General features: G+C 45.7%; 1 protein-coding gene across 2 annotated transcripts in view; it reads right to left on the bottom strand.

The window, feature by feature from the left end:
* The window catches only part of LOC139272661 (radial spoke head protein 3 homolog), an 85,908-nt gene that overhangs the window by 34,706 nt on the left and 25,292 nt on the right, over positions 1-25,910 (bottom strand). For both annotated transcript variants that reach the window (XM_070888745.1, XM_070888744.1), the window contains exons 4-5: positions 23,283-23,428; positions 14,094-14,297 (exon numbers count right to left, since the gene is read on the bottom strand). In XM_070888745.1, coding sequence (XP_070744846.1) covers positions 14,094-14,297; positions 23,283-23,428 — 350 coding nt within the window. The remainder of the gene's footprint in view (positions 1-14,093; positions 14,298-23,282; positions 23,429-25,910) is intronic.

Here is a 25,910-nt window from a genome sequence, read left to right as displayed (position 1 = left end):
GGTGAAACTGTAATGCTGTACTTGCTGATAACTGTGACAGAAATGCAAGGACTGTATCTGAAGTTTCACAACCATTTCAATAACATCAATGGAGTAACATTGTGTAGCTCACAGTAGGGGAGGACATAGATTGACATCATCATTCTGTGATCTCGGCCATGCCATTGGGAGAAACTGAGCAATGGTAAAACCAGCAGAGTAGGATTACTCTCTCATAATTCTCAGCATCAAGTTAGAGCCTCGCTGGTTGAAGGCTGGCAGCAGGATGCTTACCTCACCCACGCTCAGATGAAATATGTTGCACAAAAGAAGGGGGCTGCAACTATGATGATGCAAGACATGGATCAGGGTTTTGCCCCTGCCACAGCAATGGCCCTAAACAAAATCACATAGAAACATAGAAAATAGGTGCAGGAGTAGGCCATTCGGCCCTTCGAGCCTGCACCGCCATTCAATGAGTTCATGGCTGAACATGCAACTTCAGTACCTCATTCCTGCTTTCTTGCCATACCCCTTGATTCCCCCAAGTAGTAAGGACTACATCTAACTCCTTTTTGAAAATTACAAATTACATCCTGTGACTGTGACCAAGGTGTCGTACCCTTGGTCGTCAGTCTTGACCTCTCTGCAGCCTTTGACAGTCAACTACGCCATCCTCCTCCAATGCCTCTCCTTCCTTGCCCAGCTGAGTGGGACTGCCCTTCCTTGGTTCCACTCTTACTAATCGAATTATGCTAGAGCATCTCCAATAGCTTCTCTACCCACACTGTTACCTTTGGAGTCTCCCAGGAATCTTTCCTTGGTTCCCTCCACACTTCCTTATCTACATGCGACATCATCTTCAGACATGATATCAGTTTTCACATGTATGCTGACGATACTTTGCTCTCTCTCTCCACAACCTCTCTTGATTCCCTCCACTGCCACTGTGTTGGCTGACTGTCTATCCAACATCCAGTCCTGGATGAGCCACAATTTCCACCAGTTAAACATTGGGAAGACCAAAGCCACAGTCTTTGGCACCAGCCACAAGCTCTGTACCCTCGCCAACAATTCTATCCCCCTTCATGGCCATGCCTCAGGTTGAAGTCAACTGTTCACAATTTTGGTGTCTTATTTTACCCCAAACTAAGTGCTCTCCATCACGAAGACCATCTATTTCCACTTTTGCAACATTGCCCATCTCCGCCCCCTATTGCAATGCTCTCCTGGCCGACCTCCTAACCTTAACCCTCCATAATCTTTAACAAGTCCTGCTGATCTATCACCTTTTGTGCTCACGTCCCACTCCAGAGAATTGAGCACAAAAATCTAGACTGACATTCCAGTGCAGTACTGAAAGAGTGCTGCACTGTCAGAGGTGCAGTCATTTGGATGAGACATTAAACCGAGGCTCCATCTGCTCTCTCAGGTGAACCGTAAAAGATCTCATGACACTATTTTGAAGACGAGCAGGGGAGTTATCCCTGGTGTCCTGGGCAATATTTATCCCTCACTCAACATTACTAAAACAGATTATCTGGTCATTGTCACATTGCTGTTTATGGGAGCTTGCTGTATGCAAATTGGCTGTCACATTTCTTGCATTACAACAGTGACTGCACTTCAAAAGTACTTCATTGGCTGCAAAGTGCTTTGAGACATCCGGTGGTCGTGAAAGGGGCTATATAAATGCAAGACTTTCTTTCTTTCTCTGTGCTCAATGATTTACATTGGCTCCTGGTCCCCCAGTGCCTCCTATTTAAAATTCTCTTCCTTGAGTTTAAATCCCTCGCCACTCCCTTTATCTCTGTAATCTCCTCCAGCCCTACAAACCACTGAGAACTCAGTTCCTCCAATTCTGGCCTCTTGTGCATCCACCACTCACTTTGCCTCAATATTGGCCGCTGTGCCTTCAGCTGTCTAGGTACTAAGCGCTACAATTTCCTCCCTAAACCTCTCCAACACTCCCTCCTCCTTTAAGGCCATCCTTGAAGCCCATTTATTTGACCAAGCTTTGTCACCCCTCCAAATATCTCCTTCCTTGGCTTGTTGTCAATTTTTCTCAAATTCTGCCCCTGTGAAATGCCGTGGGATGTTTTTCTACATTAAAGCTGTTGAATAGAGGCAAGCTGTTGTTTTTATTTATTGATGTAATTACACCATCACAAAACATGGCGTTTGGGGGGGGGGGGGGGGCGGGGGGGCAGAGGGAAAAATGCTAAGTAATTAAATACAGGAAATACCCAGAATTGTGCCATGAAATACGTGCATAGGTACATAGTTTAAATTTATAATATTTTATGTTTTGATTTTTGATATTTTGCACAATATTAGAAGCACAAGGAGAGATATAGGTCATGCAGGTTATCCCAACTCTTTCAATAAGCATAAAATTACAATTCAGGCCCTCTCCCAACAATTTAACTTGTTTTCGCCATAAGGACAGCATCAATCAGCAGACCTATGCCTCCCGTGACCTAAACCTTTGTGCAAAATATCACATTATACAAATGATAAATAAATTGTAGATTAAATCGTAATTCAATGCATCTCTCCGATACTTGAATAAAAACAGAAAAAGCTGGAAATACTCAGCAGTACAGGAAGCATCTGTGAAGAGAGAATCATAGTTAACATTTCAGGTCTGTGACCTTTCGTCAGAACTTGAAAAAGTTAGCGATGTAACAGATTTTAACCAGGTGCAGAGACAGGGAAAGGGAAGCGGAGGAAAGAACAAGAGGAACGGTCTGTGATAGGATGGAAGGCAGGAGTGGTTAAATACGGCAAATGGGAATGGCAGAATCATCAACAGCTGCCATTTGAAAACATAGGGGCAGAGGTTATGGTCTGAAATTGTTCAACTCGATGTTGAGCCAGAAGGCTGTAAAGTGCCCAATCGAAAGATGAGGTGCTGTTCCTCGAGCTTACACAAGAACATAAGAAATAGGAGCAGGAGGCCATTTGACTCCTCGAGCATGCTCTGCCATTTAATAAGATTATGGCTGATCTGATCATGGACCCCGTTCCACTTCCCTGCCCGCTCCCCATAACCCTTTATTCCCTTATCGCTCAAAAATCTGTCTACCTCCGCCTTAAATATATTCAATGACTCAACCTCCACAGTCCTCTGGGGCGGAGAATTCCAGATTTACAACCCTCAGAAGAAATTCCTCCTCATCTCAGTTTTAAATGGGCGGCACCCTATTCTGAGACTATGCCCCCTAGTTTTAGTTAACCCCATGAGTGGAAATATCCTCTCTGCATCCACTAGTCCAGCCCCCTCATTATCATATGTTTCTATAAGATCACCTCTTATTCTTCTGAACTCCAATGAGTATAGGTTCAACCTATCTTCATAAGTCAACCCCCTCATAAGAACATAAGAAATAGGAACAGGAGGTCCCCTAGTTTTAGTTAACCCCATGAGTGGAAACATCCTCTCTGCATCCACCTTGTCAAGCCCCCTCATAATCTTATATGTTTCGATAAGATCACCTCTGATTCTTCTGAATTCCAATGAGAAGAGGCCCAACCTCCTCAACCTTTCCTCATAAGTTAACCCCCTCATCTCCAGAATCAACCTCGTGAACCTTCTCTGAACTGCCTCCAAAGCAAGTATATCCTTTCGTAAATATGGAAACCAAAACTGCACGCAGTATTCCAGGCGTGGCCTCACCAATACCCTGTATAGCTGTAGCAAGACTTCCCTGCTTTTATACTCCATCCTCTGCAATCAGGCCAAGATTCCATTGGCCTTCCTGATCACTTGCTATACCTGCATACTATCCTTTTGTATTTCAAGCACAAGTACTCCCAGGTCCTGCTGTACTGCAGCACTTTGCAATCTGTTTTTATTTAAATAATAACTTGCTCTTTGATTTTTTTCTGCCAAAGTGCATGACTTCACACTTTCCAACATTATACTCCATCTGCCAAATTTTTGCCCACTCACTTAGTTTGTCGTTGTCCTTTTGCAGATTTTTTGTGTCCTCCTCACACATTGCTTTTCCTCCCAGCTTTGTATCGTCAGCAAACTTGGCTACGTTACATTCAGTCCCTTCGTCCAAGTCATTAATATAGATTGTATATAGTTGGGGCCCCCGGAACCGGTCCCTGCGGCACTCCACTAGTTACTGTTTACGCCAACCGGAAAATGACCCATTTATCCCGACTCTCTGTTTTCTGTTAGTTAGCCAAACCTCCATCCATGCTAATATATTACCCCAACCCCGTGAACTTTTATCTTGTGCAGTAACCTTTTATGTGGCACCTTATCGAATGCCTTCAGGAAATCCAAATACACCACATCCACTGGTTCCCCCTTATTCACCCTGCTTGTTACATCCTCAAAGAACTCCAGCAAATTTGTCAAACATGATTTCCCTTTCAGAAAACCATGCTGACACTGCTTGATTGAATTATGCTTTTCCAAATGTCCTGCTACTGCTTCCTTAATAATGGACTTCAGCATTTTCCCGACAGATGTTAGACTAACCAGTCTATAGTTTCCTGCTTTCTATCTGCCTCCTTTTTTTTTTTAAATAGGGGCTTTACATTTGTGGTTTTCCAATCCGCTGGGACCTCCCCAGAATCCAGGGAATTAAGGTAGATTACAGCCAATGCACCCACTATCTCTGCAGCCACTTCTTTTGGGACCCTAGGATGCAAACCATCAGGTCCAGGGGACTGGTCTGCCTTTAGTCCCATTATTTTACCAAGTACTACTTTTTTAGTGATAGTGATTGTTTTAAGTTCCTCTCTCCCTAAAGCCCCTTGATTATCCACTATTGGGATGTTTTTAGTGTCTTTTACCGTGAAGATCGATACAAAATATTTATTCAAAGTCTCTGCCATTTCCCTGTTCCCCATTATTAATTCCCCAGTCTCATCCTCAAGGGGACTAACATTTACTTTAGCCACTCGTTTCCTTTTTATGTACCTGTAGAAACTCTTACTCTGTTTTTATATTTCGTGCTAGTTTACTTTCATAATCTATCTTCCCTCTCTATTTTTTTTTTAGTTGTTCTTTGCTGGCTTTTAAAAGTTTCCCAATCCTTTGGCCTCCCACTAGTCTTGGCCACATTGTATGCCCTTGTTTTCAATTTGATACCGTCCCTTATTTCCTTAGTTAGCCACGAATGGTTATCCCTTCTCAGTCTTTCCTTCTCATTGGGATATATTTTTGTTGAGAGTTATGAAATATCTCCTTAAATGCCTGCCACTGCTCATCAACTGTCCCATACTTTAATCTATTATCCCAATCCACTTCAGCCAACTCTGCGTTCATACCTTTGTAGTCTCTTTTATTTAAGCTTAGGACACTGGTTTGAGATCCAACTTACTCACCCTCCAACTGAATTTGAAATTCAACCATGTTATGGTCACTGATTCCTAGGGGACCCTTTACTAGATCGTTTATTAATCCTGTCTCATTACACAGTACTAGATCTAAGATAGCGTACTCCCTAGTTGGTTCCGCAACATACTGTTCAAGGAAACTATCCCAGATACACTATGAACTCTTCCTCAAGGCTACCCTAGCCAATTTGCTTTGTCCAATCATTATGAAGGTTAAAATTGCCCATGATTATTGCCGTTCCTTTTTGACAAGCCTCCATTATTTCTTGATTTATACTCCGTCCAACAATGTAGCTATCGTTAGGGGACCTATAGACTACGCCCACCAGTGACTTTTTCTCCTTATTATTCCTTATCTCCCCCAAACCGATTCAACATCTTGATCTTCTGAGCCAATATCGTTTCTCACTAATGCACTGATCTCAACCTTTATTAACAAAGCTGCACCACCTCTTTTTTCCTTTCTGTCCGTCCTTCTGAAATGTCAAATAACCCTGAATATTTAGTTCCTAGCCTTGGTCACTATGCAACCACATAATGGCTATCAAATCACACCCAATTGTATCTATTTGTGCCGTGAACTCATCTATTTTGTTACGAATGCTGCGTACATTCAGATAAAGAGCTTTTAAAATTGTTTTTTTTTAACCATTTTTTTCTTGCTGTGACCCCACTTTCTGATTCACCTTTATGTTTATACATTCTGTCCCTTCCTAGCACCCTCTGGTTTTCATTTCCCCCAGTGCTACCCTGCTCTATTGCCTTCTCCTTACTCTGACTTTTTAAATTTTCGCTCACCTGTACCCCCCACCCTCCCGCCCGCGACCCCCCCCCCGGCCGCCCCCCCCCACACACATTAGTTTAAAGCCCTCTCTACAGCCCTAGTTATTTGAGTCGCCGGGACCCTAGTCCCAGCACGGACTAAGTGGAGCCCGTCCCAATGGAAAAGCTCCCCATTACCCCAGTACTGGTACCAGTATCCCACGAACCAAAACCCATTTCTCCTACACCAGTCTTTGAGCCACGTGTTTAACTCTCTGGTCTTATTTACTCTATGCTAATTTGCTCGTGGCTCAGGTAGTAATCCAGAGATTATTACTTTTGTGATTCATTGGAACAGTGTAGGAGTCCGAGGATGGAGAGGTCAGATTGGAAGCTCGAGGTCACCCTTATGACTGAAGGAAGGGTGGTGCTCTGCAAAGCGGTCACCCAATCTGCGTTTGGTCACCCCAAAGTAGAAGAGACTGCATCGTGAGCAGCGAATACAATATACTAAATTGCAAGAAGTACATGTAAATCCCTGTTTCACCTGGATGGAGTGTTTGGAGCCCCTCGGACAGTGGGAAGAGAGGAGGTAAAAGGGCAGGTGTTGCATCTTCCGAGCTTGTAAGGGAAGGTGCCGGGCTGTTGGAGGTGATTGAGGAGAGGACCAGGGTGTCGCGGAGGAAGCGGTCCCTTTGGAATGCTGAAAGGGAGAGGAGGGGAAGGATGTGTTTGGTGGTGGGATCACATTGGAGATGGCGGAAATGGCGGAGGATGATCCGTTGATTGTGGAGCCTGGTGGGGTGAAAGGTGAGGACAATGGGAACCCTATTGTGGTCCTGTTAGGGAAGGGAAGGGGTGAGAGTAGAGGTGCGGGAAATAGAATGGACACGGTCGAGGGCCACGTCAACCACGGTAGAGGGGAATCCTCGGTTGAGGAAAAAGAGAGATCGGAAGTGCTAGTATAGAAGGTCCGAACAAATGCAGCGGAGACGGAGAGACTGGGAGAATGGAATAGAGTGCTTACAGGAAGTGGGTTGGGACAAAGTGTAGTCCAGGTAGCTGTGGGAGTCAGTGGGCTTATAGTGGATGTTTGTCATTAACTCTGTTTCTCTCTCCACAGATGCTGCCTGACCTGCTGAGTATTTCCAGCATTTTCCGTTTTTATTTCAGATTTCAGCATCTGCAGTATTTTGCTATTGTTTTGGATACTTTAAACTGTTTTCTAAGAGCAGCAGAAACCATTATAGATTTTGGAGCTTTTTTTCCCTCCAGTGTCCTTTAACAGAGGTTTGGTTGGACATGAACATGGATGCATACGACACCTGTGTCCTTGCACACACAGAGGCTGAACTCCAGGACATAGTCGACGTATTTACCAAGGCGTATGAAAGCATGGGCCTTACACTAAACATTAGTAAGACAAAGGTCTTCCAGCAGCCTGTCCTCGCTGCACAGCACTGCCCCCCAGAATCAAGATCCATGGCATGGCCCTGGACAACGTGGACCACTTCCCATATCTCGGGAGCCTCCTATCAACAAGAACAGGCATTGACGACGAGATCCAACACCGCCTCCAGTGCGCCAGTGCAGCCTTTGGCCACCTGAGGAAAAGAATGTTTGAAGACCAGGCCCTCAAAACTGTCACCAAGCTCATGGTCTACAGGACTGTAGTAACATCCGCCCTCCTGTATGGCTTAGAGACGTGGACCATGTACAGTAGACACCACAAATCGCTGGAGAAATACCACCAGTGATGTCTCCGTAAGATCCTGCAAACCCCCTGGGAGGACAGACGCACAAACATTAGTTTCCTCATCCAGGCCAACATCCCCAGCACTGACCACACTTGATCAGCTCCACTGGGCGGGCCACATAGTTCGCATGCCAGACACGAGACTCCCAAAGCAAGCACTCTACTCGAAACTTGTCCATGGCAAACGAGCCAAAGGCGGGCAGAGGAATCGTTACAAGGACGCGCTCAAAGCCTCCCTGATAAAGTGCGACATCCCCACTGACACCTGGGAGTCCTTGGCCATAGACCGCCCTAAGTGGAAGAAGTGCATTCGGGAGGGCGCTGAGCTCCTCGAGTATCGTCGCCGAGAGCATGCAGAAATCAAGCGCAGGCAGTGGAAGGAGCATGCAGCAAACCAGGCTCCCTGCCCCCCCTTTCCCTCAACGACTATCTGTCCCACCTGTGACAGGGACTGTGGTCCTCGTATTGGATTGTACAGCCACCTAAGAACTCATGCTAAGAGTGGAAGCAAGTAATTCTTTCTCGATTCCGAGGGACTGCCTATGATGATGAGTGGATGTTTGTCGTTAACTCTGTTTCTCTCTCCACAGATGCTACCTGACCTGCTGAGTATTTCCAGCATTTTCTGTTTTTATTTCAGATTTCAGCATCTGCAGTATTTTGCTACTGTTTTTGATACTTTAAACTGTTTTCTAAGAGCAACAGAAACCATTAAAGATTTTGGAGTTTTTTTTCCCCTTCAGTGTCCTTTAACAGAGGTTTGGTTGGACATGAACATGGATGCATATTCTTTGCCTTCTTGACTCCTTCCAAAATTTTGCGCCGATTTTTTAATGTCGCTATTGTTTCTTAAGTGCCCAGAAGGTTTTTCGGGAGTGGTCACATACGCCGTCCTCGAAAAAAATGTTGGCTAAACTTGCGTAAATGTGAAAAACTGGCGCGGACATCAGGTTACATCAGGATGCAAAAAAATACTAACCTAAAAAAAATCGTGCCTAACCGAGTTATGCTGCCGCAGAAACTTTGGGGAAACGGAGATTTTAATTTACGCCAAAAAATGGCGCAGATAACTGGGGAAAATTGAGACAATGGAGTTACCAGTTGAGTATGTCAAGCAAAGATGAGGCACCATTCATTGTCTGAGGAATTAATGGGCTGCAAAATTGCGGTCAGAGGCTTCCTTTGTATGAACGCCTCTGACCCGAATGAAAAATATATCCTTCCTTAGATATGGAGACTAAAACTGTGCACAGTACTCCAGGTGTGGTTTCACCAAAGCCCTGTACAATTATAGCAAGACTTCCTTACTTTTGTACTCCAATCTTCTCGCAATAAAGGCCAACATATCATTTGCCTTCCTAATTGATTGCTGTACGTAGATGCTAACTCGCTGTATTTCTTGTACTAGGACACCTAACTCTCTCTGAACACCCAACATTTAGTGGTTTCTGACCATTTAAAAAAATATTCTCCTTTTCTATTCTTCCCACCTCTGTAGTTATGAAACATAGAAACATAGAAACATAGAAAATAGGTGCAGGAGCAGGCCATTCAGCCCTTCTAGCCTGCACCGCCATTCAACGAGTTCATGGCTGAACATGAAACTTCAGTACCCACTTCCTGCTTTCACGCCATACCCCTTGATCCCCCGAGTACTAAGGACTTCATCTAACTCCCTTTTGAATATATTTAGTGAATTGGCCTCAACTACTTCCTGTGGTAGAGAATTCCACAGGTTCACCACTCTCTGGGTGAAGAAGTTTCTCCTTATCTCGGTCCTAAATGGCTTACCCCTTATCCTTAGACTGTGACCCCTGGTTCTGGACTTCCCCAACATTGGGAACATTCTTCCTGCATCCAACCTGTCCAAACCCGTCAGAATTTTAAACGTTTCTATGAGGTCCCCTCTCACTCTTCTGAACTCCAGTGAATACAAGCCCAGTTGATTCAGTCTTTCTTGATAGGTCAGTCCCACCATCCCGGGAATCAGTCTGGTGAATCTTCGCTGCACTCCCTCAACAGCAAGTATGTCCTTCCTCAAGTTAGGAGACCAAAACTGTACACAATACTCCAGGTGTGGCCTCACCAAGGCCCTGTACAACTGTAGCAACACCTCCCTGCCCCTGTACTCAAATCCCCTTGCTATGAAGGCCAACATGCCATTTGCTTTCTTAACCGCCTGCTGTACCTGCATGCCAACCTTCAATGACTGATGTACCATGACACCCAGGTCTCGTTGCACCTTCCCTTTTCCTAATCTGTCACCATTCAGATAATAGTCTGTCTCTCTGTTTTTACCACCAAAGTGGATAACCTCACATTTATCCACATTATACTTCATCTGCCACGCATTTGCCCACTCACCTAACCTATCCAAGTCACTCTGTAGCCTCATAGCATCCTCCTCGCAGCTCACACTGCCACCCAACTTAGTGTCATCCGCAAATTTGGAGATACTACATTTAATCCCTTCGTCTAAATCATTAATGTATAATGTAAACAGCTGGGGCCCCAGCACAGAACCCTGCGGTACCCCACTAGTCACTGCCTGCCATTCCGAAAAGTACCCATTTACTCCTACTCTTTGCTTCCTGTCTGACAACCAGTTCTCAATCCACGTCAGCACACTACCCCCAATCCCATGTGCTTTAACTTTGCACATTAATCTCCTGTGTGGGACCTTGTCGAAAGCCTTCTGAAAGTCCAAATATACCACATCAACTGGTACTCCTTTGTCCACTTTATTGGAAACATCCTCAAAAAATTCCAGAAGATTTGTCAAGCATGATCTCCCTTTTACAAATCCATGCTGACTTGGACCTATCATGTCACCATTTTCCAAATGCGCTGCTATGACATCCTTAATAATTGATTCCATCATTTTACCCACTACTGAGGTCAGGCTGACCGGTCTATAATTCCCTGCTTTCTCTCTCCCTCCTTTTTTAAAAAGTGGGGTTACATTGGCTACCCTCCACTCGATAGGAACTGATCCAGAGTCAATGGAATGTTGGAAAATGACTGTCAATGCATCCGCTATTTCCAAGGCCACCTCCTTAAGTACTCTGGGATGCAGTCCATCAGGCCCTGGGGATTTATCGGCCTTCAATCCCATCAATTTCCCCAACACAATTTCCCGACTAATAAAGATTTCCCTCAGTTCCTCCTCTTTAATAGACCCTCTGACCACTTTTATATCCGGAAGGTTGTTTGTGTCCTCCTTAGTGAATACTGAACCAAAGTACTTGTTCAATTGGTCTGCCATTTCTTTGTTCCCCGTTATGACTTCCCCTGATTCTGACTGCAGGGGACCTACGTTTGTTTTTACTAACCTCTTTCTCTTTACATACCTATAGAAACTTTTGCAATCCGCCTTAATGTTCCCTGCAAGCTTCTTCTCGTACTCCATTTTCCCTGCCCTAATCAAACCCTTTGTCCTCCTCTGCTGAGTTCTAAATTTCTCCCAGTCCTCAGGTTCGCTGCTATTTCTGGCCAATTTGTATGCTACTTCCTTGGCTTTAATACTATCCCTGATTTCCCTAGATAGCCACGGTTGAGCCACCTTCCCTTTTTTATTTTTACGCCAGACAGGAATGTACAATTGTTGTAATTCATCCATGCGTTCTCTAAATGTCTGCCATTGCCCATCCACAGTCAACCCCTTAAGTATCATTAGCCAATCTATCTTAGCCAATTCATGCCTCATACCTTCAAAGTTACCCTTCTTTAAGTTCTGGACCATGGTCTCTGAATTAACTGTTTCATTCTCCATCCTAATGCAGAATTCCACCATATTATGGTCACTCTTCCCCAAGGGGCCTCGCACAATGAGATTGCTAATTAATCCTCTCTCATTACACAACACCCAGTCTAAGATGGCCTCCCCCCTAGTTGGTTCCTCGACATATTGGTCTAGAAAACCATCCCTTATGCATTCCAGGAAATCCTCCTCCACCGTATTGCTTCCAGTTTGGCTAGCCCAATCTATGTGCATATTAAAGTCACCCATTATAACTGCTGCACCTTTATTGCATGCACTCCTAATTTCCTGTTTGATGCCCTCCCCAACATCACTACTACTGTTTGGAGGTCTGTACACAACTCCCACTAACGATTTTTGCCCTTTAGTGTTCTGCAGCTCCACCCATATAGATTCCACATCATCCAAGCTAATGTCTTTCCTAACTATTGCATTAATCTCCTCTTTAACCAGTAATGCTACCCCACCTCCTTTTCCTTTTATTCTATCCTTCCTGAATGTTGAATACCCCTGGATGTTGAGTTCCCAGCCCTGATCATCCTGGAGCCACGTCTCCGTAATCCCAATCACATCATATTTGTTAACATCTATTTGCACAATTAATTCATCCACCTTATTGCGGATACTCCTTGCATTAAGACACAAAGCCTTCAGGCTTGTTTTTTTAACACCCTTTGTCCTTTTAGAATTTTGCTGTACAGTGGCCCTTTTTGTTCTTTGCCTTGGGTTTCTCTGCCCTCCACTTTTCCTCATCTCCTTTCTGTCTTTTGCTTTTGCTTCCTTTTTGTCTCCCTCTGTCTCCCTGTATAGGTTCCCATCCCCCTGCAATATTAGTTTAACTCCTCCCCAACAGCACTAGCAAACACTCCCCCTAGGACATTGGTTCCGGACCTGCCCAGGTGCAGACCGTCCGGTTTGTACTGGTCCCACCTCCCCCAGAACCGGTTCCAATGCCCCAAGAATTTGAATCCCTCCCTGCTGCACCACTGCTCAAGCCATGTATTCATCTGCGCTATCCTGCGATTCCTACTCTGACTAGCACGTGGCACTGGTAGCAATCCCGAGATTACTACTTTTGAGGTCCTACTTTTTAATTTAGCTCCTAGCTCCTTAAATTCTTTTCGTAGGACCTCATCCCTTTTTTTTACCTATGTCGTTGGTACCAATGTGCACCACGACAACTGGCTGTTCTCCCTCCCATTTCAGAATGTCCTGCACCCGCTCCGAGACATCCTTGACCCTTGCACCAGGGAGGCAACATACCATCCTGGAGTCTCGGTTGCGTCCGCAGAAACGCCTATCTATTCCCCTCACCATCGAATCCCCTATCACTATCGCGCTCCCACTCTTTTTCCTGCCCTCCTTTGCAGCAGAGCCACCTACGGTGCCATGAACTTGGCTGCTGCTGCCCTCCCCTGATGAGTCATCCTCCCCAACAGTACTCAAAGCAGTGTATCTGTTTTGCAGGGGGATGACCACAGGGGACTCCTGCACTATCTTTCTTGCACTGCTCTTCCTAACAGGCAAAGTTACGGAGGTAGGCTGTCTTAGTGATGTGGAGTATGGGGTTGGAAACTCAGCTCAGGGCCAATTAGGACACAGTGGTCGCGAACAGTTTGGTTCAACCCAAGACAGTGGCCAGGAGTGGGATAGATTTGGTGCTGAGGGGACAGAGTTTGTGGTAGGGCCGAAGACAATGACTTTGGTCTTCCGATGTTTAAGTGGAGAAAATTGCAGCTCATCCAGGACTGGATATTGGACAAGCAGTCTGACAACACAGAGGCAATGGAGATGTTGAACAAGGTGGTAGAAAGGTAGAGCTGGGTGTCGTTAGTGTACATGTGGAATCTAACCCCATGTCTTCTGTGGTTGCATGTAGGTGAGGAAGATAAGGGGCCAAAACAGATCCTTGGGGGACTCCAGATGTAACAGTGTGCAGGTGGGTAGAGAAGCCATTGCTGGAGATATTCTGGCTACGATTGGATGGTTAAGAATCTCACTGAGCTGGACAACAGAGGAGTCATTGGAAGGGGATGTTGTGGTCAACTGTATCAAAGGCTGCAAAAAGGTCAAGAAGGACAAGGATGGAGAGTCACAGAGGATGTCATTTTGTGATTTTGTTTCGTGTCATTTCAGTGGCAAGGGCAGAAACCTGATTGGAGAGATTCAAACATGGAATTGAAGGAAGGATTGGCGCAGATTTGGAAGGTGACAACGTATTCAAAGACTATTCAAGCCAAGTACAGCCAAGGTATAGTCACAGCTATAAGTCTGTGTTCAGCTCAAGCTTGCCAGAAATTAATTAGAATTAAATGCTAATTCATAATAACCTGCATTGACTTAAGAGCTTTATCTTTTAATTGTAAAGCTATTTAATTTTTTTCTCAAACTCTACAAAGTCTTTGTACCTATCTTGTACATCAATGTAAGAAATTGCATTTTGCGTAATACATCTTAAGTTGGGGTGAACCATACCTTTTCCTCTTTGTGCCGTCTCTCCCTCTCTTCCATGCGCTGTACTTCTGCAAGTTCCGCGTTGCGAAGCTCCTCAAAGTCACGTTGCAGAGCACGCAAGTTAGCCAGCTCCTCCTCCTCCACAACCTCTAGTAGAGCTTGTTCAATAGTTTTCCCCACCAGCACCTCCAACATTGGTTTCACTTCAATGTCAAAGTTAAAGAGCTGGAAAAAAACAAATAAAGGGAACTGAATCATTTGAGTAGCAGTTGTGACAGCATGAAGCCTCAATATTAAGTCTGGTACTTGTCATCTACAAAACATTAACTTACTCCAGCTTATCCGATTTTGACTCAGGATGAGTACCATGCATGCAGGCAGCAAGCCCTCATGACGTCGTCAGTACACGATCCAGTGCATTTTAACTTCCAGGACTCATTAGCATTTGAAGAATGCCTTCCCGATCACGTGACCCACACAATTTCAAGCACACTCCCTGACTCACTTCGAGACTGCACTCCCTGCTTACATTTTTAATTGAATCATTGTTGGCTGCAGAGATAATTCAAAGGGCTTCACCCCCCCACTCTTTTCTGATGCATCCTTAGCGGTCCTCGTGGAGGAAATGAGGGCCAGGAGGGAAGTACTGTTCCCCAGCACTCGCAGGAGCATCGCCAAGGCCACTGTCAAGCAGGCTTGGACAGAAGTGGCTGAGAGGGTCAGTGCCACCAGCATCATCCCCAGGACCTGGGGCAATGTAGGAAGAGGTTCACCGATTGCACAAGAGCAGTAAGGTTGAATACACCGCTTCATTTATCAATACTACTTGACAACACACAGTTCAACACCTCCCCCACCAGTCCCCTCCTTCACATCCTTCAACATATAATCAAAGGTCGCAATCACAAAGACACACGAAGATGTCTCTTGCTCATTCCAAACACATACACATCTTCCTCTCCACGCCACACACCAGCACCATTCTCTTCTCACTTGCCACATGCACTCCTACCACTCCTTTCTCACTTCACATCACACATGCTTCCTTTACGTTCAACACCTCCCCATTTGGATTCCAATTTCCTTCTCCACCTCTCAACATGTACACACGCCGCAAGAGGGGTCTGCACGTGGCGAAACACGCAACACCAGTGGGCTATAGCAGTAAACTAATGGCAGATTTACTACAGGATTGGCCTCACTGGAGGGAGAAGCCTTCCACTCTGCTGAGGATGAGAGACGAGGACTTCCACTAGCTAGCCATGGGAAGAAAATTGTTGGCCCCATACAGACAAGATACAAGGTATTGGAAGGAGGTAAAGGTGTTTGACTACTATGATGAGAGTGCAAGTCCGCATGGCATCACCACTCTGCGGTCTACCCTGGATAATGAGGCCACCTCCAGGGATGCTGCAGCAGAGCCTTCATGCTAGGGATTCCACGGTAGCACGATTTTCATCTTTGGAGGAAGTTAAAATGGCTGCCATGCAGACTCTGGGCTCCACAATGGAGAGAATAGTGGATCGAATGGAGGGATTGATCATCTACTAATCAGCTCTCCCACAGATTACTGGAAATGATGAGCTCTTGCCACAGTGGAATGGCAGTGGTGTGATGGGAGCAGCATCTGCTGGCCTCTCTTAGAATGTCAGTACATTTACACATTCACCGCCCCTCCCCACACCACCCCCCCCCCCCCCTGGTGCCAGGTGGTCAGCTGGGCCACATCGCTCCAGCTGGTCAGCTGGGCCAGATCACTCCAGCAGCAGCCGGTGGCCAAACTCTCTCAGGCTCAAGCACCAAGAAGTTACCGGCCATGGACATCGAGGGTCGAGAGCCTTCAACCTGCTCTGCTCGCTAGGGGAGCACCTTGTAAGAGTAAAGTTCTGACGAAGGGTCATCGACCCGAAACGTTAACTCTGTGATATCGCCGAGGGACAGCTTGTAGATGAGAAATAGGAGGGGGCCAAGTATAGATACTTGGGGGACACCAGATATAACGATGTAGGAGTGAGAAGAGAAGTTATTGCAGTGATTCTCTGGCTATGATTAGATAGATAAGAATGGAACCAGGTGGATGGAGATGGAGAGGCGTTGGTGGAGGATGGAGTGGAAAAACGCACCCTCCTCTTGCACTGCTGTGCAGTTATTTCCGAGAAGATGAATCTTGGCCTACAGACCTTGTGTGCTGGGTACGGCCTGCTGCACGCAACCCCTTCAGTTGATGTATTTTGCGACACCCAGACGCTGGTGGTGAATGCAGAGATTGCTGCTGCTCAAGGTCTTTCTCCATGCAGAAAAAAGCAGTAAGAATGGCTCCAATAATAAGAGACGCCTGACTAAATGGTAGTAAAGCAATAACAGTGTAAAAGTCATGATCTGAAAGCTGCAAACACTCAATATTTGTAGCTTATTATTGGATCTTCAATGAGGCAAGATGCAATCCAGTCACTGAAATTGATCTTCATACAGCAGATCTTGCTTACTAAACTTGGCAATCCAAACAGTAAAGGATCCTGTGATCCAGTGATTGGTCATCTACTAATCAGCTCTCCCACAGATTACTGGAAATGATGAGCCCTAGCCACAGTGGAATGGCAGTGGTGTGATGGGAGCAGCATTTGCTGGCCGCTCAGAATGTCAGTACATCTACACATTCACCCTCCCCCCTCACAGGCTCAAGCACCCAGAAGTCTCCAGCCACAGACATCGAGGGTCGAGAGCCTTCAACCAGCTCTGCTCAGCTCGCTAGGGGAGCACCTTGTAAGAGTAAAGTTCTGACGAAGGGTCATTGACCCGAAACATTGACTGTTTCTCTCCACAGATGCTGCCTGACCCGCTGAGATTTCCAGCATTTTCTGTTTTAATTTCAGATTCCAGCATCCGCAGTATTTTGCTTTTGTCCTCGTAAGGGTAATAGATTTAGGAAACCTTCTTTAAAGAAAATAACGATAGATTGATTACCTGGGTTCATGGAAGGCTTTTATTATGTTTGGCATTTAACTGATCGTCTTTGGGAATTTGGTCTGCAGAGTAGTTTGAGCAGCTTTGGAGTCTGCATGGTCAGAATGCAATTGATATAAAAATCATCTGAATGGTTTGAATGTTCCATTTTCCGCCTGCTCCACGACGTCATGCAAGCCGTGATGCTGACCAATGGATCCATTGCAGACCCAATTCATGTCCGGACAGGGGTCAAGCAGGGCTGCGTCATCGCGCCAACCCTCTTCTCATTCTTCCTCGCAGCAATGCTCCACCTCACACAACAAGCTCCCCGCTGGAGTGGAACTAAACTACAGAACCAGTGGGAACCTGTTCAACCTTCGTCGTCTCCAGGCCAGATCCAAGACCTTCCCAACCTCTGTCGTCGAGCTACAGTACGCACATTCAGAGACTGAACTCCAATTCATAGTCAGCATCTTCACTGAGGCGTACGAAAGCATGGACCTTACACTAAACATCCGTAAGACAAAGGTCCTCCACCAGCCTGACCCCGCCACACAGCACGACCCCCCCCAGTCATCCTGCGGCCCTGGACAACGTGGACCACTTTCCATACCTCGGGAGCCTATTATTAACGACGAGATTCAACACTGTCTCCAGTGCGCCAGCGCAGCCTTCAGAAGACTGTTCGAAGATATGGCCTTCAAATCTGCCACCAAGCTCATGGTCTACGGGGCTATATAGTGATACCTGCTCTCCTGTATGGCTCAGAGACATGGACCACATACAGCAGACACCTCAAATCGCTGGAGAAATGCCACCAACGATGTCTCTGCAAGATCCTGCAAATCCCCTGGGAGGACAGGTGAACCACGCTAGCGTCCTTGACCAGGCCAACGTCCCCAGCATCGAAGCACTGACCATACTTGACCAGCTCCACTGGATGGGCCACATTATTTGCATGCCTGACACAAGACTTCCAAAGCAAATGCTCTACTCGGAAATCCTACATGGCAAGCGAGCCCCAGGTGGGCAGAGGAAACGTTTCAAGGACATCCTCAAAGCATCCTTGATAAAATGCAACATTTCCAACCGACACCTGGGAGTTCCTGGCCAAAGACCACCCTAAGTGGAGGAAGTGCTTCTGGGAGGGCGCTGAGCACCTCGAGTCTCATCGTCGAGAGCTTGTAGAAACTAAGCGCAGGCAGCGGAAGGAGCGTGCGGCAAACCAGTCCCACCCACCCTTTCCTTCAACGACTGTCTGTCCCACCTGTGATAGAGATTGTAATTCCCGTATTGGACTGTTCAGTCACCTCAGAACTGATTTTTAGAGTGGAAGCAAGTCTTCCTCGATTTCGAGGGATTGCCTATGATGATGATGTTTTCGGATGATGTCGCCGAGGGGCAGCATATAGATGAGAAATAGGAGGGGGCCCAAGGATAGATACTTGGGAGACACCAGATATAACGATGTAGGAGTGAGAAGAAAAGCCATTGTAGTTTATTATTGAATCTTCAATGAGGCAAGATGCAATCCACTGTCACTGAAATTGATCTTCCTATATAGCAGATCTTGCTTACTGAACTTGGCAATCCAAACAGCAAAGGATCCAGTGATCTGCAGTTGAGAGCCCCCTTTTATACAGTTTCCGGAGCTCTCAAGGCACTAATCCTGCTAGGTTTTGCTGGCAAGTCCAAAAGTGAGCAGAACATCTGCGAAATTGAATTAAATGCAATGGAGTCAGGTATGGTGTCAGTGGAGCCAGGTATGATGTCAGTGGAGCCAGGTATGATGTCAGTGGAGTATGACTTTCACCTTTCAATTAGGTCCCAGGTTGCCTGTTGAATCTCAGCCACAAACCAATCAGTTGAAATGGTGGGTGGGAGGAGGGGCGGAGGTGGTGTGGCCGAGAAGGAGGTGGTGTGGCCAGAGACACAATTTTAACCCCTTGAGTGCTCGTCCCCATTGGAAGGGCAGGGGAGAGGGGAGATAAGTGGGTTAAAATAGGCCTTGCATTTCTCATTGGCAAGTTGTGCTGAGACAATAAGATATTCATTGTACGCCCTCCTGGGTTTGACAACTGCAACAGGAATGCAATGTTTGACAAATGTGCCAGCTTCCAGTTAACTTTTCAATGGAGTAAAGTTAAAAACAAAATGTACACTGTGTGTCATGGACAGAAATACTCCCAAATAATATGATCTGATTAGTTACCACTGCTAACCCACTGGGGTGGGTGCTTTTGCATTCATGGGGGGAGTTTTAATTCCCGGCCTGGTGGAAACCAGGCAATTGGACAGTTAAAATGCCCATGCAACTTACATACTCTGATCCTGAGCCTCCCATGGGTCCTGGTAATACCCTACTCTTTTTGGAAGGTGAGCAGAACGCCTACCAGAAGTCGTCAGATTCTTCTTTAAATATGCTGATCGGGGTCCGATGACATCAATTACAATTTTAACCCAAGGCCTGCATGGGGAAGCTGTATTGGCTTCCCCACCAGACCAAAGCTGCCAGAAAGGGGAGCCAGGGCCAGAAGAGGCCCAGAAAGTTATATTTATTTTCATTTTTTATTTAGTTTTCATGTGGGCCAGGAATAACAGCTCCATAAGGGAACCTTGGGTCTACCCTGCCCCAGACTTTCTTCCCTCTTCCCTGACCACAATGCCCATGTGACCCATTCCAATCATACTGCTGGGGATTGTTGCTTTGGGTCCTGGGCAGTAGTCTCTTGCCACCAAAAGTCCCGCTTCAGCCCGCCTGCCAGCTAGCTAGCTCTTCCCGTTGTGTTCGGGCAGGAAGAATGCAGAGAAGGCCCAGGAATTAGAATCTCAAGTAAAACATTTGGAAGTTAGGGAAGGGAAGTCAGATGGAACATTTTTATCCAAAGAGCAACAGAATGGTGGACTAAGTTACCAGGAAGGGCCAACGAAGCAAACAATTCAAATGAATTTGAGACAATTAGATGCATTGCTGGAGAGAAGAAATTCAGAGATGTATTGAAAAGATCTCTAAAGTAGATCTATGAAAAGAAAATTGACTTTTCCTCATCATTTTTATGTTCCTATTCAAGTGAACAATGACATTCATCTTTCAGAATGACTCCAAACTTGGTGTTCATGGGCCACATAGGTATGGAGCTTTGAAGGCCACATATCAAGTTTAAAATCTATGTTTTCCTTTACATATATCTCAAGTTGCTAATACTAACAGATCTTGGTGTTCTGATTTCGGATTTTTCTTTGAAAGAGTTAACACTACTAAGAACAGCCCTTTCCAAGCCTCCAGGCTTACAGAATTTAAATAGGGCTAACCAGAAAAGTATAATTAGGGTTGGGCAGTCAGGGCTTGTGATTATAGGTTGAAAGTTGGACACCATTCGGTACGTGCTGGCACATATTGCTGCCCTTTTGTAGTTTTTGCAGCTATCAAATGCAATCGCAGCAGACAAGAGTTTACACTGTGGAGCACTTAGCACAATGTGCGATAAACTAGAGCCTCAGTCTTTCCTTGGGTGAAGTGAACACCTAGGTGTTACAATATACATGACTGAGAAATTGGCAAGTTGCAGCTCAGAATGGCGCAGAATGAACTTATCAGTTGTGAGAAGTCTTTAGGCGATCATACTAATTTATTTTTTGGATCCCATGAATAGTTAAAGAAATCAACAAGTTGTACATGGATTTCATGGCAACATAGAAACATAGAAAATAAGTGCAGGAGCAGGCCATTCGGCCCCTCGAGCCTGCACCGCCATTCAACATGATGTTATATAAAAAGTGTCAGTATTACCGTATATGTTGCCAATAGTGTGATCCAGCAAACTTTTCAAACTATTTTGTAGCTTATTTTTGGACCTTAAGTGAGGCATGGTGCAATTCTGTAGACATTGAAATTGGTCTTCATACGGCAGGTCTTGCTTGCTGATCATAATGGCCAAGAAATTGGCCCACTTACCACCATGAGTTTTTGCCATGATCCGGTCAAAAATTTGCGCCCGACATTCTAGCGTCCTTCTCTGGCGTGAGACTTGCCGGCCACCATTTTGGTGAGGGCCTTAGCGCTGCCAATAGCAGTGCTGGCCCTGGAAATGTAAATTAAGAGAGGGTGACATTATTTAATGTCACCTCAGCAAACTTGGACCTTTGCTTTGAGTTCAGCGCTGGGTCCTAAGCTCACTATGAAAACCCAGTGTTTTAGCAGACTGACAGAGAAGCTGTCAGCACCTCTTAAAGGGTCACACACATCTTTCAAGTAAGCTTTTGGACTGGATTTTTTTTTTTAATTATTTGTCGGGGCTTGGTGCAATACATGGTAAAAGTTTTTTTTTTGAAGTGTGCAGGGTGTACTGCTGGACGCTTGCAAGGCCTCGGAAGGAAGGCCTCCGAGGAGACAGAAAATGCTGGAAATACTCGGCAGGTCAGGCAACATCTGTGGAAAGAGAAACAGAGTTCACGTCTCAGGTCGAGATGCTGCCTGACCTGCTGAGTATTTGCAGCATTTTATGCTTTTATTGTAGATTTACAGCTTCCACTCACAGAGGGAAGAGGAAGACGCAGAAGAGGAAGAAGCAGAATAGAATAGGAGGAAGCAGAATAAGAGGAAGCAGAAGGAAGGATGGAACTCAGACAGCCCTATTCTGGCTGGGACTTTTGGATGGAATGATCCACCTGCGGTACCAGTGACCACAACCCCAATTCCCCTTTCAACATTTGACCTACATCTTACCTTCCCTGAGTTACTGACCATCACAACATCCTCTTGGCTACAATGCTGAAATAAAAGCCACTACAAAGCAAACTTTCCAAACCAACTTTATACATCTCTCCATCCAATATGACACCAAGAAATCAACTCATCGTCCTTATGCATTCTCTTAGTGACTGTCTTGTGTGTGCCTTTGCCTATCCTACTGATGTCACGTAGTGATACCCCATTGGCTGCAGCATGGCTTGTGGAAGGCTGCTGACATTCAGTGGGAGACACTGCAAATGGCCTTGCATATTGACCTTAAGGAGCTGGGAGTGTGAACTTGAGTGACACTGTTTCTTCTTCACTCTCCCCTCCCTCTTCTTGGTCAACCATTGGCTGGGCAGGCTGCAGTTCTTGGGAGTATGAAATGAGGATAGAGTTGTGGTGAGAGGAGGGTGGGAAAGCAAGAGGTGCATACGAGAAGGAGGATAATGTATGAGGATACAAGCATCTTGTATCCTTTCAGCCCCGTCACTGGCCAAGAGCTCAGCCATGCCCATCCAGAATGGCAGCACTGTCGCCTCCAAGGGGGTGAAGTGGGCCAGGAATGGGAGCTTTGTCTCGTAATTAGTACAGATTGTTGGTAGGTGAGTGACTGGGGCGTGGGGGAGAATCGTGGATTGAGAAATGTCTGAGGCTAGTGATGCAGTTGGTAGGAGACGGCTTTGGAAGATGCATTAATTGACCTTGACCACTGGTCTGAGGTCATGAAGCTTCTTTGGCCACTGGAGTCCTGTGGTGTGGGAAACACTGCTAGCAGTGACAGCCTCTGGTCCCACATTGTTCTTTTAGGAAGGCCTCCTGGCCCCTGTGGGTAGAGGATCTCTCTTGCAGTGTTGACCTCTGTACAAAGCTGGAGTGCTGTATACGAGATCCTGGGTGCCCCTTCCTTTCGCTTGCTGAGCCATTTATGTAGTGCTGAAGGGAATTCATCATTAAGAGCTGAAGACTCCCATTTAAGAATTCTTTTTAATGTTTTTTTCCCCCCAGAAGGCAGTTGAGCTGTAAGGCCTAAAAATGGCATAATTTTACATCATTTTTATTTTTTCCCCGTTAAGAAAACAACAATGCATTGCCTTTTTGAGAATCCCACAATACTTTGTGAAATCACAGCCTTGCTTTCAGAGGCTGTTCTAGTAGCTTGGGCACGCCACATTGGAGCCTCCTGCTAGGACCAACGCCAACAGGACGGCGTCTAACGGTGAGTTAAGCACTGGGCTAATGATAATTAGTCTCTAGCGCCAAGTTTTGGTCCTGCCGGCGGCAACATTTTCGCTGGCCGTTAACACCTGGCTTTGGTGGCACCAGCAGCTTTTATGACGGCCATGAATTTCTCGGCCAATGCCTACTGGAAACATTTTTTTTTTTATTTTAAATAGGACCACTTATATCACAACAGAAAATAATGCAAGCATGAAACCCACTTGTCAAACAATTTTACCCAATCAAGGTCTCTACCTTCTCCCTTAAACAATAGGTGTAGACATACACTCTACGTTCTATGTAAAATGTACCTCTCCTTCTTCAATCTGTGTAGTCACGTCCTTGCCGGTTTTTGCAGGGATAAAGAGGGGTGTTTGTGGTTTATCCAAAAATGCATCTGTTTGAGTATCAACATCAACTTCCTCTATTCGATCACGAAGTTCTTCCAGATACAATTCTAATCAACACAGATATGAAAATTAACTTGGAACCTTTTTATTAATGCCAATATTGCTGAAAACTTAGCATTCATACTAAGTTTTGTATCCGTCTCCTCATACCAATTTTTTCATCTATTCGGGTAAAAGTTACGCAATTATTCATGTGTCATCAGGCTTTTTGACTATAGCTGAGCCTGTCCCTGTCCTCGCATGACATCAATACACATGCATATCCAGCGGGGGTTGCTGGATAGCAATCAGGTGCAAAAACCCTGGCCAATTTCCCCATTTCTAACCACGGGTACTGAGGTCAGTTGTAACGCCATGTTGCAACTCTGGCTAAGATCAGCTAAATCATCCCAGACAGGGAATTGAAACTAGGGCCTGGACCTTCCTGGTTACACACACATTGCATAAACCCACAGAACCTTTACTGCTAGATTAAAACAGCATTAAGTAATTTTTGAGGAGGTTGTGGGATAGAAGATTTGCATACTTCAGAAACCATTTAGGGTGTTCAATAATTATGCTAAGTTAGCTGGACTGTTTCTAGGTATGTATGCACCATTGGAGCAGGCCGGGGAGCGGAAGGAGCAGCGTGGCAGCCTGGCCCAGCAGTCCGCGTGGCCCCTGGCCTGCGAGCACCATCGGAGCAAGCCGGGAAGTGGAAGGAGCAGCGTGGAGATATACCACTCCAGGGTGCAGCACGTGCTGGAGCAGGAGAGCAACAGCAGTGAAGAGGACGACTGGATTGGACAACACCAAGATCCAGGTTGCTGATTGGAGCGTGGGCAGGTACTACAGGAGCGGCAAGGTCAGAGCGAAGGAGCGGCAAGAGATTGTAGAGGGACGTGATCGGGGCCAAGGAGAGGCGTGCGTTCGGGGCCCAGAAGAGGCGAGGGCCCAGGGGCTGCAGAGGCCAGCCCACACTGATATGTGTGCGTACTAGGTTCGTGCAGCAGAGCTGATCTCCAGTCGTCTTGGTTAACCCTTGCCACTGGACCAAAACCTAGCTCTGTCAAGCCCATGTGGTGACTGATGTGCAACGGCCACCACACATTAAAAAAATCCACGCACAGGCATCTTCCACCTGTCAAGATTTAGTTTGGGACCTGGAATATTAGGTCCTTCATTGAAACACCGGTGAACTTTTTGGCGTGGAAGCAAGTCATCCTCGACTCAAGGGACTGCCTATGATGATGATGATGATGCCGCCACCCTAGCCCAGGATTACAGGGGCCAAGTGAGGGGGAAAATAAAGAGTTCCCACTTCCAAGCTCTATTCAGTGACTGGCAAACATAGGTGTGGATATTGGTCAAAACATGACTGAGTTTGCTGTGATGCCCCCATGATGGAATAAGTCTATTCAAGCTCATTCGCTTGGCTCGCATATTGTCAACATCTTGAAGAGGAGGAGTAGCGGAGGAAAAGGAGAGGAGAAAAATGTAGGAGTGGGTGGGAGGGAGGGAACGATTAGGACTACAAGCCCTTTTTATCATTATTCCAGCTCTGAAAATAGTGCTTCATTCTTATTACAAAAGTTCAATCAATGTGAGTAAACAATACTCTAAACAATATTTCAGATGCTGATGGATGAAAGTACCCATGTGAGAATAGGGTGCAAGGAATGGAGTTTTTAAAGACAAAAAAAAGCAAACATAGCATAATCATGGTACACATTTCCTATATACATTACCCTTATTTCCCATGTCAAAACTTACAATAGAAAAAACCCCGTCAACAAATGCCGATCACCGTGTAACTGCGGGACTTGTAATACTAGATGGCACTGTACCACCTCCCCACTTGCCCACCCAACCACTTTACTGTAAGTCTCTGCCTCAGGCTCATCACAATAAATGTATCTACAATATATTGGCCTGGATTTTGTGGTGGGTAATGAGGACGAACTCTCAGCGTTCACGATCATTACCTTTCTGAAACGGACTCCAAATTCAGGATTTAGCGCATGGGCATCGAAATGCAGAAATCCTGAAGTTGTGGTCAGTCATTAACTGCTCTAAAACAAGTTGCGCTGTGGACAGCCTCTCCGCCCGCCCACCTCTGCCCCACCACCACCGCATAACTGGCAAACAGTAGAACTGACGAAAGCGTGAGCTTTTCCACGCTAATATCACTTAAATACCACATTACATGTTAAGCCTTGTTGGAATGGGTGTAATTGAGGTTTTAACAGCATATTGACTGCGAGACAACCATTCTGCCCCTGAAAAACTAATTTTTATATTTGTGGAAAGTCAAATTTCTCTTCTGATAAAAAATTACAATTTAAAAAAATAATTTGTTCATATTTCAGCTTCTACCTTAACCCCATGTGCATGTCCCAAACTTTATTTTGTTCTCTTAAGTTTTTTTTAAGTGGGGATAAAAGCTGCTTTTTATTTCATGGTGTGCAGTCTGAGAACTTTTCAATGTGATTGGCTGCTTAGATAGCTTGATGACGTCACTGCTGCATCTCACTAGAATTCACATTACTA

Source organism: Pristiophorus japonicus, chromosome 9, assembly GCF_044704955.1.
Source record: "Pristiophorus japonicus isolate sPriJap1 chromosome 9, sPriJap1.hap1, whole genome shotgun sequence".
NCBI classification, from domain to species: domain Eukaryota; kingdom Metazoa; phylum Chordata; class Chondrichthyes; family Pristiophoridae; genus Pristiophorus; species Pristiophorus japonicus.
The sequence above is the reverse complement of the archived record's forward strand: the minus strand, read 5'-3'. Positions and strand labels throughout refer to the sequence as shown.